At 38.5% G+C, this 13,150-nt stretch overlaps 1 protein-coding gene across 4 annotated transcripts in view; it reads right to left on the bottom strand.

Moving 5' to 3' along the window:
- Positions 1-13,150, bottom strand: part of LYN (LYN proto-oncogene, Src family tyrosine kinase) — a 116,701-nt gene that overhangs the window by 34,062 nt on the left and 69,489 nt on the right. For all 4 annotated transcript variants that reach the window (XM_035011173.1, XM_035011175.1, XM_035011174.1 and 1 more), the window contains exons 9-10: positions 3,326-3,508; positions 1,033-1,109 (exon numbers count right to left, since the gene is read on the bottom strand). In XM_035011173.1, coding sequence (XP_034867064.1) covers positions 1,033-1,109; positions 3,326-3,508 — 260 coding nt within the window. The remainder of the gene's footprint in view (positions 1-1,032; positions 1,110-3,325; positions 3,509-13,150) is intronic.

Below are 13,150 nucleotides of genomic sequence, written 5' to 3'. Positions count from 1 at the left end.
GTTATGGCTATTGAGTCAGAGCCACGAGCCACGACACATGCCAGTCTTCAGATGTTGAACCCCAACTCTGCCCATGATACTCTACTGTTGAATATGTGTTCTGATCCTCTCTTGAAGGACTTTACCTGCATACTAATTCATTCCTTTGATCTCATCTTCCCAAGAAGGCCTTATCAATTTCCCAACTTAAAGAGGGTCTGAGGGAAGAAACGGGAGTAAGAAATGAAGATCATAAAGGCGACCCTTTCTTGGAACCCCTGGAAGTCCCTTGGGCTACTTTAGGCTTTATGGCACATGGCCTTCCCAACATGAATTACCATGGCCAGTATCAAGAAACAAAACAAGCAAATTACTGAAAATGACTAACAGATACAATTAGACTATTAATAGTCAGTAGCTGGCATCATTCAAACGCGCATTTCCTTGACACACCTGGTACATTGCTGGGTTTCTTCTGCCCTTAAACGCACTTCAGGAAATGTGCTAAACAAACTTGCAACTTCTAGGCTAGTACTAGAAATATAATAAATGAATATTTCTTAGAACCCTAAAGATGTATCTAACGAGAAGGATTGGAAGGGGGTAAATAAGGAAAAGAATATAGTTCCTCTGTTTTCAAGAATACTAAGGACTTAAAAGCACTTGTACCTTAGGTTAGTAACTTAAATACCACATGTGCATCATTTAGAATGTGCTGTGCTCAGAACACTCGGGATTGAGTCTCCAAAATGGAGTGCAAAGTGACCCCTTCCACCTCATTGTCTCTCTAGCTGGTGCAGGCGTGAACATAAGTATAAGAGGCTGCCTTGTTTTAGGGAAGATGACATTCAAGTCAGACCTGAACATACGCACACACTCCTTCAGTGTGAAACACCCATCACTGTCTCCAAGGAAGTGCACTTTGGAAGGCCTTTTTCTCAGAACCACTACTGGGAAACACCCAACACAAATGCTTTCTCCCTAGAACATCATGACGCTGAAGCAGGGAGGTCTTCGAGAGCTTACATGCACCCTGGATTTTTAATACTTCACCTGGGCAGAAAAGTCAATTAGCTTTGGAAGCAGCACTTTGCCCCCTTCTTCGCTCTTCAGGAAATCCAGCAAACTGCCTGTTGGTAGAGGAGGAACCAGTGAGCGTAGTTCAAACACACAAACAAAATGTTTGGAATCGCACATTTAGTTTGGAATCGCACATTTCCTTTCAAAATCCAAGCAAAAGTCAAACGATCCTTACTATTAGCAAGGGAACGCACAGAATGATGGCCTTTACGATTCTGTATGGCCAGAGTGCCTTTTTCTGAAGTTGGTCAAACGCAGTCCCCTCTAACCTGTTACCTTTGACCCGATGTGACACGTGGCGTGTGGGCCAGGTAAGAAAGGGTGACGGTGGACACTGTTTTTCTAGCTATGCGTTTCAGAGCACTTTGCACCTGCCTCCACAATCCACTTACTGCAGCTGCCTTATCTTCAGAGCGGCTCAGAGACAGAAACCAGCAGGTCCTCATAGCAGGCCTGCCTGGAGCAGGCACTGGGCTAGGCTTGCTGCTCTCTGTGTCCAGCAAAAGCACAGAAGTCAGTGCAAGCTGTAGGTGCTCAATGAGAAAGTGTGTCAATAAACCCTCCTACTTCCTACGGCTTCACCTCTAAAACAAGACCTGCTTTTTCTCCTAGAACTTAAAGTGTCACCCTTAGGCAAGCTGCTTACCCATAATGTCTTAGTCCCTGTAAGAGGGCATGTCCTACTAGCTATTATCAGAGGCCTCGTGAGGACAGATTTAAAGCACGTGCCACGGTAGTGCTCAATAAATGTTCTGCTACTTCATCCTCAACACAGAACAATGGTACTTAGCCCTCCGATTGCTAAGAAGATTAAGGGAGATCACGCAGGGAAAGCATCAGAAACAATCTGGTATACAGTAAGTACTCAAGAAAGGCTAAGTATTGTTATGAGGAGAAACTCATATTTACGTTTATGATCCAAATACGACTAATTGCTTAATTCAACAAGGATTTACTGAACTACAAAGTGTCTGATCCGGAGCCTGGTTTCTGGGTTAGAGCAACCTAAGCCACAAGGGTTAGTTTTTTTTTTTTTTTTAAAGATTTTATTTATTTATTTATTTGAGAGAGAGAGAATGAGAGAGAGCACATGAGAGGGGGGAGGGTCAGAGGGAGAAGCAGACTCCCTGCTGAGCAGGGAGCCCGATGTGGGACTTGATCCCGGGACTCCAGGATCATGACCTGAGCCGAAGGTAGTCGCTTAACCAACTGAGCCACCCAGGCGCCCAGTTTTTTTGTTTTTTTATTTTTGTTTTTAAACAACGTCTTTTTTTTGAAAGGACTCTGAGTGACTGCTATTTTGAAATATTTACATATATTAAACAAGAAAATGTAATATTCATCTTTCTAATCTACTCAGTTGTGACATCACACTATGAGCTCCATGATGCATGATTCTTAATTCGCTATTATTGTTTATGTTTCTTTCTTTTCTTCCTTCATTCCTTCTAAAGATTTTTAAAGAACCATTTGGCAGTTTGCTAGTATCTCTAACTGACGTGGAGGAAGAAGGGTAGTAATTCAAACCCTGTTATCTGAAGGTAATATCGGCCGGAGAAAACATGTTTGCTGGATACCTCTTCCTCAGTGATTCTGATGACAGAGGAATGTAACCTCTAACAGTTTTAAAAATGTTCACATTTTAAAGTGACACCCTGAACGCTTAGATAATGCTAGAGAGGAAAATGAATGCATTTTAGGATTTTGAGAACTGCCGTTTTAAAGATATAACAAAAATACTCTTCTTTGAAATATGTATTTTTTGGACAAATATTTATTAGGGACCTTCTATGTACTGCATGTGATTCATATGGCTAATATGAATATGAAGACAAATGCAGAGAAAATAGAAAGATTATACATTATTTCTATAATACAGATAATACACAAAATATTTCTGGTGAGGTGGTTTACAAAAATGTTCTGTTTCCCCATGTATTCTGATTTTTCAGGAGTAAGCATGCTGTTTTGGAATTAAAACTATTGGAACATTCTGTGAACATTTAAACGCTTTACTTTGGGGCGCCTGGGTGGTTCAGTCGGTTAAGTGTCTGCATTTGGCTCAGGTCGGGATCCCAGGGTTCTGGGATTGAGCTCCATTGGGCTCCCTGCGTAGTAGGGAGTCTGCTTCTCCCTCTACCCCTCCCCTGTTCATAATCTCTCTCTCTCTCTCAAATAAATAAATAAAAATCTTTTAAAAAAATAAATGTTTTACTTTTGAAGTTTGAAGTCTTTCAAAAGCCCTGTGTTTGGGGGGCACACTCACCCTTGGCCATGTACTCAGTGATAATGTAGATAGGCTCCTCTCTGGTGACCACGGCATAGAGCCTCACCAGCTTGTCGTGTTGAAGGGTCTTCATGAGGTTGGCTTCCTCCAGGAAAGCTTGCACAGACATAGTGCCTGGTTTTAGGGTTTTCACAGCCACTTTGGTACTATTGTTATAGTAACCTAGAAAGACAGCAGAAGAGAGGGCATGTTTTATCCAACTGAAAACCAGAAACTTCATGCAGAGTTAGAAGAAAATTTATAGATAGAAAAAACTGACACAAAACTCTAGACATTGTTAACATTAGGGGAGGCCGAGTCAAGGGTGTCTGAGAATTCTCTGTACCATCTTTACAAAAAAAATCTAAAATTATTCCAAAATCAACAAGGTTTCATAAAGCAATATTTCTGGAAAAACCTCCAAATGCACTCCATCATGGAGAAAAGATTTTCCTCTAATGAATAAAATGTTCTTTATCCAAGAACAAAAAAAAGTGCATAGCAAGGCTCGGTATACTCTTACACACCACACACACACACACACACACACACACACGCATACAGGTCTGGAAGAAAACACACTAAAATATGCCAAATGCTGGCCATCTCCAATGGTGCAATTAGAGTGATTTCATTTGTGTTCACAATACCTTTAACTACCAAATTTTCTACAATGAATATGTATTATTTTTGTAATCAGGAAAAAAAGGTTTGCATTTTTTAAAAAATTTTTTAAAGATTTTATTTATTTATTTGACAGAGAGAGACACAGAGAGAGAGGGAACACAAGCAGGGGGGAGTGGGAGAGGGAGAAGCAGGCTTCCTGCCGAGCAGAGACCCGATGTGGGACTCGATCCCAGGACTCCAGGACCATGACCTGAGCCAAAGGCAGACGCTTAACGACTGAGCCACCCAGGCGCCCCAGGAAGGTTTGCATTTTAAAAAATTATATATACTAACTTTGAAGTATAATATCCTAGAGTCAAATAAACGTTTCCCCAAGTTTTCCAAGAGAACTGGACTTGGGTGACTCTCCATGAGCAAAGGCTTCTGTACGGAAATGTCTGGGAACCACCGCCTGCCTCCCCCTCCCCCATCCAGGAGATGCAGCAGAAGCAGAGAGTCCCGCAGTGAAGAAACTTGTCAGACTTGGCTAACCCCAGCACTTCCCACACCTTCTTGACCACAGGACACACTGTCATGTACCTTTTCACATTCTGTGAAATGCACTTTGGGAAATACTAACTCCTTCATATAGTGTCCCCAAGGTCCCTTTTTCTGGAACCTGCCCCAATGGCGTGCTTACTTCTAAGCCTTTTCTCAGTGGTTTGGCAAAGCAGAAATAGAGATAATCATGTTCCCCTTTCCTCTCCTCTCTTTCTGTACTTCTCTTGGAAGTGCAAGGAAAAGGTGAGGAAGGAGGAACAGCAGGTTCCCTGCGGGTTGCTCTACCTGGTGTACTACAGCTTTTTTTTTTTTTTTTTAACCTGCCAGCGAAATGGTGATGTCTAGCGTCTGGTCTCTTTGTTAGATCACATAATCATCTGTGTCTGTACAGAATACAGAAATGACTGGAAGCATGCTCAATAAAACACCAACAGTGATGATGATCCCTGGGTGGTAGAATTTGGAGTGACTTTTCCTTTCTTTTGTTCTTTTCCATTTTGTTTCATTTTGTGAATGAATATGTATCTTTCTTTACAAAAGGGATTATTTTTTTAAAGGAAATTATATCTCTATTTCTACACTTCCAAATGGGCCAGAAAAAGTGTTAACTACAGCTAACAGTCAACCACACTTACTAACTTTTCTTCTGATCATTAACACTTACTACTCTGTTAAAACTTTTCCTTTTATATTTCACTTTGATTTGTACTTAGTAGTAGCTTGCAGTGTTGTACAGAAAAATGAAAAATGCAATGTACAAAGTAAGTGTTAAAATGTATGGATAAGGGGCGCCTGGGTGGCTCAGTCGTTAAGCGTCTGCCTTCGGCTCAGGTCATGATCTCAGGGTCCTGGGATCGAGCCCCGCATCGGGCTCCCTGCTCCGCGGGAAGCCTGCTTCTCCCTCTCCCCCTCCCCCTGCTTGTGTTCCCTCTCTCGCTGTGTCTCTCTCTGTCAAATAAATAAATAAAATCTTTAAAAAATAAAATAAAATAAATAAAAATAAAAATAAATAAATAAAATGTATGGATAAGCCAGTAATAGAAAGCTGACAAAATACTGTACTAGGTTATTTTCAAAAGCCACAACCTACAAAAAATAATGGAATCATAAATCTATTAAATTGATTTTCCATTTAAATGCATAATTACACACAATATGATCTTTCTTATAGCCCTTAAGAGTAAATTTAAAGTAAATTCCACCAACAAAAGTCCTTTAACATTGTATTTGAACCAAGAAGATTCATTATCTCAAAACTACAATAAGATATCACCTCACACCTGTCAGAATGGCTAAAATTAAAAAGACAAAAAACATCAAGGATTGGCAAGGATGTGGAGAAAAAGGAACCCTATTGCAGTGTTGGTGGGAATGCAAACTGGTGCAAGCACTGTGGAAAACGGTATGGGGGTTCCTCAAAAAAATTTAAAATAAAACTATCCCATGATCCAGGGGTCGCACGACTGGGTATTTACCCCCAAAACACAAAAACACTAATTCAAAGGGATACGTGCACCCCTATGTTTATAGCAGCATTATTTACAATAGCCAAACTATGGAAGCAGCCCAAGTGTCCATCAATAGATGAATGGATAAAGAAGATATATATATATATATGTATATATATATACATATATATATATGCAATGGAATACTATTCAGCCATAAGAAAGAATGAAATCTTGCCATTTGCAACAACATGGATGGAGCTAGAGAGTATAATGCTAAGTAAAATAAGTCAGAGAAAGACAAATAGCATATGATTTCACTCATATGTGGAATTTAAGATACAAAACAAGGAAAGGAAAAAAAAGAGAGAGAGAGAGAGAAACCAAGAAAACAGACTCTTAACTGTAGAAAACAAACTGATGGTTACCAGAGGGGAGGGGGATGGTGGGATGGGTGAAATAGGTGATGGGGATTAAGAGTACACCTCATCATAAAAAAATTAAAAATTAAAATAAAAAAGATTCATTATAAATTTGTTTAAAGGTTTATACATAGGTATTCAGTTACAGGAATAAATCTAATAAATGAATTTAGAAAGTCACAGGATAGAAAGTTAATAAACAGAAATCTGTTGTATATCTACATACTAATAATGAACTAGCATAAAGAGTAATTAAGAAAACAATCCCATTTATAATTGTACCAAAAAGAATAAAATATCTAGGAATAAATTTAACCAAGGAGGTAAAAGATCTGTACTCTGAAAACTATAAAACGTTGATGAAAGAAATTAAAGATGACACAAACTAATAGAAAGATATACCATGCTCATGGATTAGAAGGATTAATATTGTTAAAATGAACTTACTATGCAAAGCAATCTACAGATTCAATGTAATCTCAATCAAAATGCCAACAGTATTTTTTACAGAACTAGAACAAATAATCTGAAAATTTGTATGGAACCACAAAAGACCCTGAATAGCCAAAGCAATCTTGAAAAAGAAGAACAAAGCCGGAGGCATCACAATCCCAGGTTTTGAGATATAGTACAAAGTTACAGTAATCAAAACAGTATGGTACTGGCACAAAAATAGACACATACATCAATAGAACAGAACAGAGAGCCCAGAGATAAACTCATACTTTTATGGTCAATTAATCTGTGAAAAATAAGGCAAGAATATACAATGGGGTAAAGATAGTTTTTATAATAAGTGGTGTTAAGAGAATTGGACAGCTACATGCAAAACAATGAAACTGGACCACTTTCTTACACCATACACAAAAATAAAATTCAAAATGGATTCAAGACTTAAATATAAGACTTAAAACTATAAAACTCCCAAAAGAAAGCATAGGCAGTAAACACTTGACATCAACCTTTGAAACATATTTATAAATATGTTTCCTCAGGCAAGGAAAACAAAAGCAAAACTAATCTACTGGGACTACACCAAAATAAACAGTTTTTGCACAGCAAAGGAAACCATCAACAAAATAAAAAGACAACCTGCTAAGTGGGAGAAGATATTTGCAAGTGATACATCCAATAAGGGGTTAATATCCAAATATATAAGGAACTTCTATAACTCAACACCAGAAAAAAACAAATAATCTGATTAAAAATGGGTAGGGGATCTGAACAGACATTTTTCCAAAGAAGACTTACAGATGGCCAACAGACATATGAAAAGATGCTCAACATCACTAATTATCAGAGAAATGCAAATCAAAACCACAGTGAGATCTCACCTCACACCTGTCAGAATGGCTCGTATCAAAAAGACAAGAAATAACAAGTGTTGGTGAGGATATGGAGAAAAAGGAACCCTTTGCGCAGCCACTGTGGAAAACAGTATGGCGGTTCCTCAAAAAATTAAAAATAGAAATACCGTATGATCCAGCAATTCCACTTTTGGGTATTTACCCAGAGAAAATGAAAACATTAGTTCTATGTTTATTACACCCTTATGTTTATTACAGCATTATATACAATTGCCAAGATACGGAAGCAACCTAAGTGTCCACCAGTAGATGAATGGATAAGGAAGTGGTACACACACACACACACACACACACACACACACGCACTAGAATTTACTCGGCCATAAAAAAGATGAGATCTTGCTATTGGCGACAGCATGAATGGACCTAAAGGGCATTATGCTAAGTGAAATATATCAGACAAAGAAAGACAAATACCATATGATTTCACTTAGATGTGGAACCTAAAAAAACAAAACAAATGGACAAACAAAAAACAAAAACAGACTCAACAGAGAACAAGCTGGTGGTTGCCAGAGGGGAAAGGGGTGTGGGGAAGGGCAAAATAGGTTTAGGGAATGAAGAGGTACAAATGTCCAGTTATAAAATAAGTAAGTCATGGAGATGAAAAGTAGAGCATAGGGAATATAGTCAATAATATTGCAATTATGTTATGTGGTGACAGATGGTAACTGCACTTACCAGGGTGAGCAGTGAGTAATTTATAGAATTGTCAAATCACTATTTTGTGCACCTGAAAGTAATATAACATTGTGTGCCAACTATCCTCTAATAATAAATACAAAAAATAAATTATATAAAATGCAAAAGAAAGTTTATACATAGAACCTCAGTTACATGACTATATCAGTGGCAAACAGCAAGAAAATACGATCTCTTTGACACATGTAACTGACAAAGGACTAGTGTCCAGAATATGTAAAGAATTCCTATAAATCAATAAGAAAAATAGAAAAATAGGCAAAGGCTTGAATAGACATTTCAAAAAGAAGAAGTCCACTGGGTGATGGACATTAAGGCGGGCATGTGATGTAATGAGCACTGGGTATTATGTAAGACTGATGAATCACTGATCTCTACCTCTGAAACTAATAATATACTGTATGTTAATTAATTGAATTTAAATTTAAAAAAGAAGTCCAAATGGCTAGGAAACATGTAAAAAGAACTCAATCTTATTAGTAATCAGAGAAGTGCAAATAAAGCCATAGGAAGACACCACCACCCAGCTCAACAAAAATGACAAAGCCTGACAATGTGAGTGCTGGTGAGCACACAACCCTAGTGGGGAAACTGGGGCAGCTCCCCAAGGCCTTCTTCTGTGCTCTTTTCTGAGCGTCAGTAAAATTCAGCTGGGAAGCTTCTATCTTTACCAACATTCCCAGGGGCCCATGGCGGATTTTGACAGAGCAGCCTTCTTTCAAGTGCAATTACCTTGAGTGACCACACACACACACACACACACACACAAACACACAAGGGCTGTGCTGACCAGCAGCCCCCCTCCTTCTAGATACAATTCTGTTGATCAGGAAATGGCACACTGAAATCTCTTGTACATTTTGCTGGGACAAGAACTTTGGAAACAGAGTTGGCAGTATTTAGGAGAGTTGAAGATTCATACTCCCATGATCCAGTAAAACGACTCCTGGCCACCCTTGAGAAAGTCACGTACCCTTTGCACCAGTACAAAAATGTTCCCGGCAGAATTGTTCATAGTGGCTTAAAACTGGGAACATGTCCAGTTCCATCAATAAATAGTGAAATCAATGGATAAGCCTTCTTACCACTTGAGTACTTATATAACGCAACACTACATAGCAATGAAAGTAAATGAACTGTAGCTACACCCCAAAAACATGGATGAATCTCACAACGATAATACTGAACAGAAGAGACGAGACATAATACAAGAGTACATTTGGTATGATTCAATTATATAAAGTTTAAAAACAGGCAAGACTAAACTATATTGTTTGAGGATGCACACCCCCATATACAAAAGTAACAGAAGTGTAAAGAAAAGGAAATTATCACAGAAGTCCAAATGGCAGTTGCCTTTGGGGGACGGTCTTTTGGGGGATAGCGAGGTTGGGGTTGGGAAGGGATAAGTAGGGGCTTCTGGGTGCTGGCAAGTTTCCAGCGTGTGATCTCAGTATCTACCACACCAGCTTTCCTTTTGTAATTATTTGTGATCTTGACTATTTGTGCTGTACATACTTTCCAGTCTGCTTGTTATATGACACAGCAATAAAAGCGAAAGAAACAAAACTATTCCCTCTCTGTCGAACAATGGAACTCACTGAGACTTTTACATCATATAAAATTATGGCTAAAGGATGAAGAAAATAAATGCTTTCCAAGGGTAGGGGAAGAGTTATCAGGAAATAGCACAGCTGCTAAAGATATTAAAAATGCTGATAGGGAGTTTGAGATGAACAGGGACTAAAACAGCTGTGTCAAGAGCACAGCTCAAGAATGGCAGTAACTCCCACTTACTTGTGTCTTGGGGTTGTGGTATTTAAGCAACAGGGCATGTTTCCAACTTGCACTAAAGGCATGGTTTTTATTCGGTGCTACGGATCAAACTGTACTTTACCAAGATATTCTCCAGTATTCAATTAACCTGCTCATGGAGATTTGGGTTGGCATTACAGATGCAAATGATTTTTTTTAAAAATTCATTTGAAAGTAAAGAATGTCTTGAAGAGTGCCACTTTGGCACAGTTAAAGACAGTTGGGGTGACAATCTGAGAAAGCTCTATTTTCAGGTGTGCCTAATTTGCTAAAGAACACCTAAGTACCACAAAATGGAAGTTGGTAAAAAAAAGATGCATGGGGTTGATTTTGCAAGTTGGCTGGTGATTAATTTCAATGCAGTTGGCTTAAATGAAAATGTATCAAGCAAAACCTGAGTGGCTCAGGCCATTAAGCGTGGGACTCTTGATTTCAGCTCAGGTCATGATCTCAGGGTTGTGAGATCGAGCCCCACATCTGGTTCTGCGCTCGGTGCAGAGTCTGCTTGTCCCTCTCTCTCTGCTCCTCCCTCTGTTCATGCTCTGTCTCTAAATAAATAAAATCTAAAAAAAAAAAAAAAATCAAAATTCAATTCAAAACAAGTTCCTTTTCTTCTACAAAGTCTCTTCGTAGACCAAGTGGTAACAGGAAACATCATCCTTGGCTTCACTGACTAGTCAGTTCCCTCGGAATCCAATAATCCACGGGGGAAAAACGTGTCACCAAGCCAGATGTCAAGAGGATCACATGAAGGACAGGAAACAGCTTGAGGGAGAAACTGCTTTCTTTTATCCCCACCCCTCCTCCCCAGAACAGGTCACTTCCTCGTATTTGTTCACTGCATTTCAGACCAAAAAAACCCAGACCATAAAATGTGACTGGTGGTCTATGAACCATTCCTCAAGCTTCACAAAAATATCAATTTACTTGGTTAACAGTGATATCATTTTTAATTTGTTCTTCTTTTTCTATCAATGAGAAAAACTAGCCTGCTCATCTCTTGAGAAATAAAATAGAGAAATAAAAAGAGAAAAAACAAAATTCAGGCAGCTCTAAATGGCAGACTTGTTATTACACCAACCCTCAAGAGAGTTGGAATGAGACATACAGACATACCTAGGAGAGGGGGCAACCTTTGACCTCTGATGCATAACATAATGTCATCAATCATTATTCTTTTGGTTTTATTCCCAGTATTCCTCTGCTAAATGCATTCAACATATTGACCTTATTTCAATAGCTAAGGAAGAGCTCCCTGATAGCCAAATTCACAGAACCGATATATCTGCAAAAGACTGCAGATCAAAATTTCTATTTTGTTCTATTCCCTTTCTTTTTTAAATTTCTTCCTTCTTTCCTTCCTTCCCCACCCTGTTCCTACCTCTTCTTCCTTCCTTTCTTTAATACAAGACCAAAAAGAGAAAAGCCCAATTAAAAAAAAAACATCTATGTCAATATCCTGGCAATGATATCATACTGCAGTTTTGCAAGATGTTAGCATTGGGGGAAACTGGGTAAAGGTTACATGGGATCTCTTTGCATTATATATATATGTGATACAATATATATGTATATAAAGCTTTGTTGAAATATAATCCATATACCATACCATTTGCCTATTTAAAGTATACAATTCATTGGTTTTTATATATTCAGAGTTGTGAGCCCATCAGCACAATTATTGAAACATTTCCATCACCCCCAAAAGAAACCCCATATCCCTTGACAGTCACATCCCCATCCTTCCACCTGAGGCAACCACTCATTTCCTTTGTCTTTATAGATTTGCCTATTCACAACATTTCATATAAATGGAATCACATAACATGTGGTCCTCTGTGTCTGTCTGGCTTTTATCATTCAACATAGTGTTTTCAATGGTCATCCACACTGTAGCCTGTGTCAGTACTTTATTTCTTTTTCTTGCTGAATAATATTCCATGGTATGGATACACCACATTTTGTCTATCCATTCAGTTGATGGACATGTGGGTTGTTTACACTCTTTAGCTATTATGAATAATGTTCTTCCAAATATCCATGTAAAAGTGTTTGCATGGACATGTTTTCATTTCTGTATTATTTCTTACAATTACATATAAATCTATAATTATCTCAAAATAAGAAGTTTAATTTTAAAAACCCCAAGAAACAGGGGTGCCTGGGTGGCTCAGTTTGTTAAATGTCCAACTCTTAGTTTTGGCTCAGGTCATGATCTCATGGGTCATGGGACTGAGCCCTGGGTCGGGCTCCACGCTCAGCAGGGAGTCTACTTGAAGATTCTCTCCCTCTCCTTCTGCCCCTCCCCACCTCTGTGCACGCATGAATATGCATGTGCACGCACATGCTCGAGTGCTCTCTCTCTCTCAAATAAATAAATAAATCTTAAAATAAATAAATAAATCTTAAAAAAAAATCAACAAGAAACAACTTTGTTGAGTGAGGAAATCCTGGGTAATCTCTCCTATTTCGGTCTTTCCACTAATGTTACCATACTTTCTTTATAAGAAAATTCAGTATTTAATAATAACAACAGTTCTCTGAGTGCTGTCGACTACGTGCTCACCTGAATCATCTCATTTAATCCTCACACCATGCCTACAAAAGCTAGGTTCTATTATAATCTTTCAGATAAGCTTCTGTTGCCTCTCTCTTATAAAACATTATTAGCAAATCAAACAAACCAATTAAAACCTGAGCAAAGGACTTGAATAGATATTTCTCCAAAGAAAACATATAAATGGCCAGTAAACACATGAAAAGATAAACACATATACTCAACATAACTAATCACTAGGGAAATACAAATCAAAACCACAATGAGATACAACCTAACATCCATTAGGATGGCTACCTTAGGAAGGAAGGAAGGAAGGAAGGAAGGAAGGAAGGAAGGAAGGAAGG

The sequence above is a fragment of the Mirounga leonina genome, unplaced genomic scaffold, assembly GCF_011800145.1.
Source record: "Mirounga leonina isolate KUSES-001 unplaced genomic scaffold, KU_Mleo_1.0 Mir_165, whole genome shotgun sequence".
NCBI lineage: Eukaryota > Metazoa > Chordata > Mammalia > Carnivora > Phocidae > Mirounga > Mirounga leonina.
The sequence above is the reverse complement of the archived record's forward strand: the minus strand, read 5'-3'. Positions and strand labels throughout refer to the sequence as shown.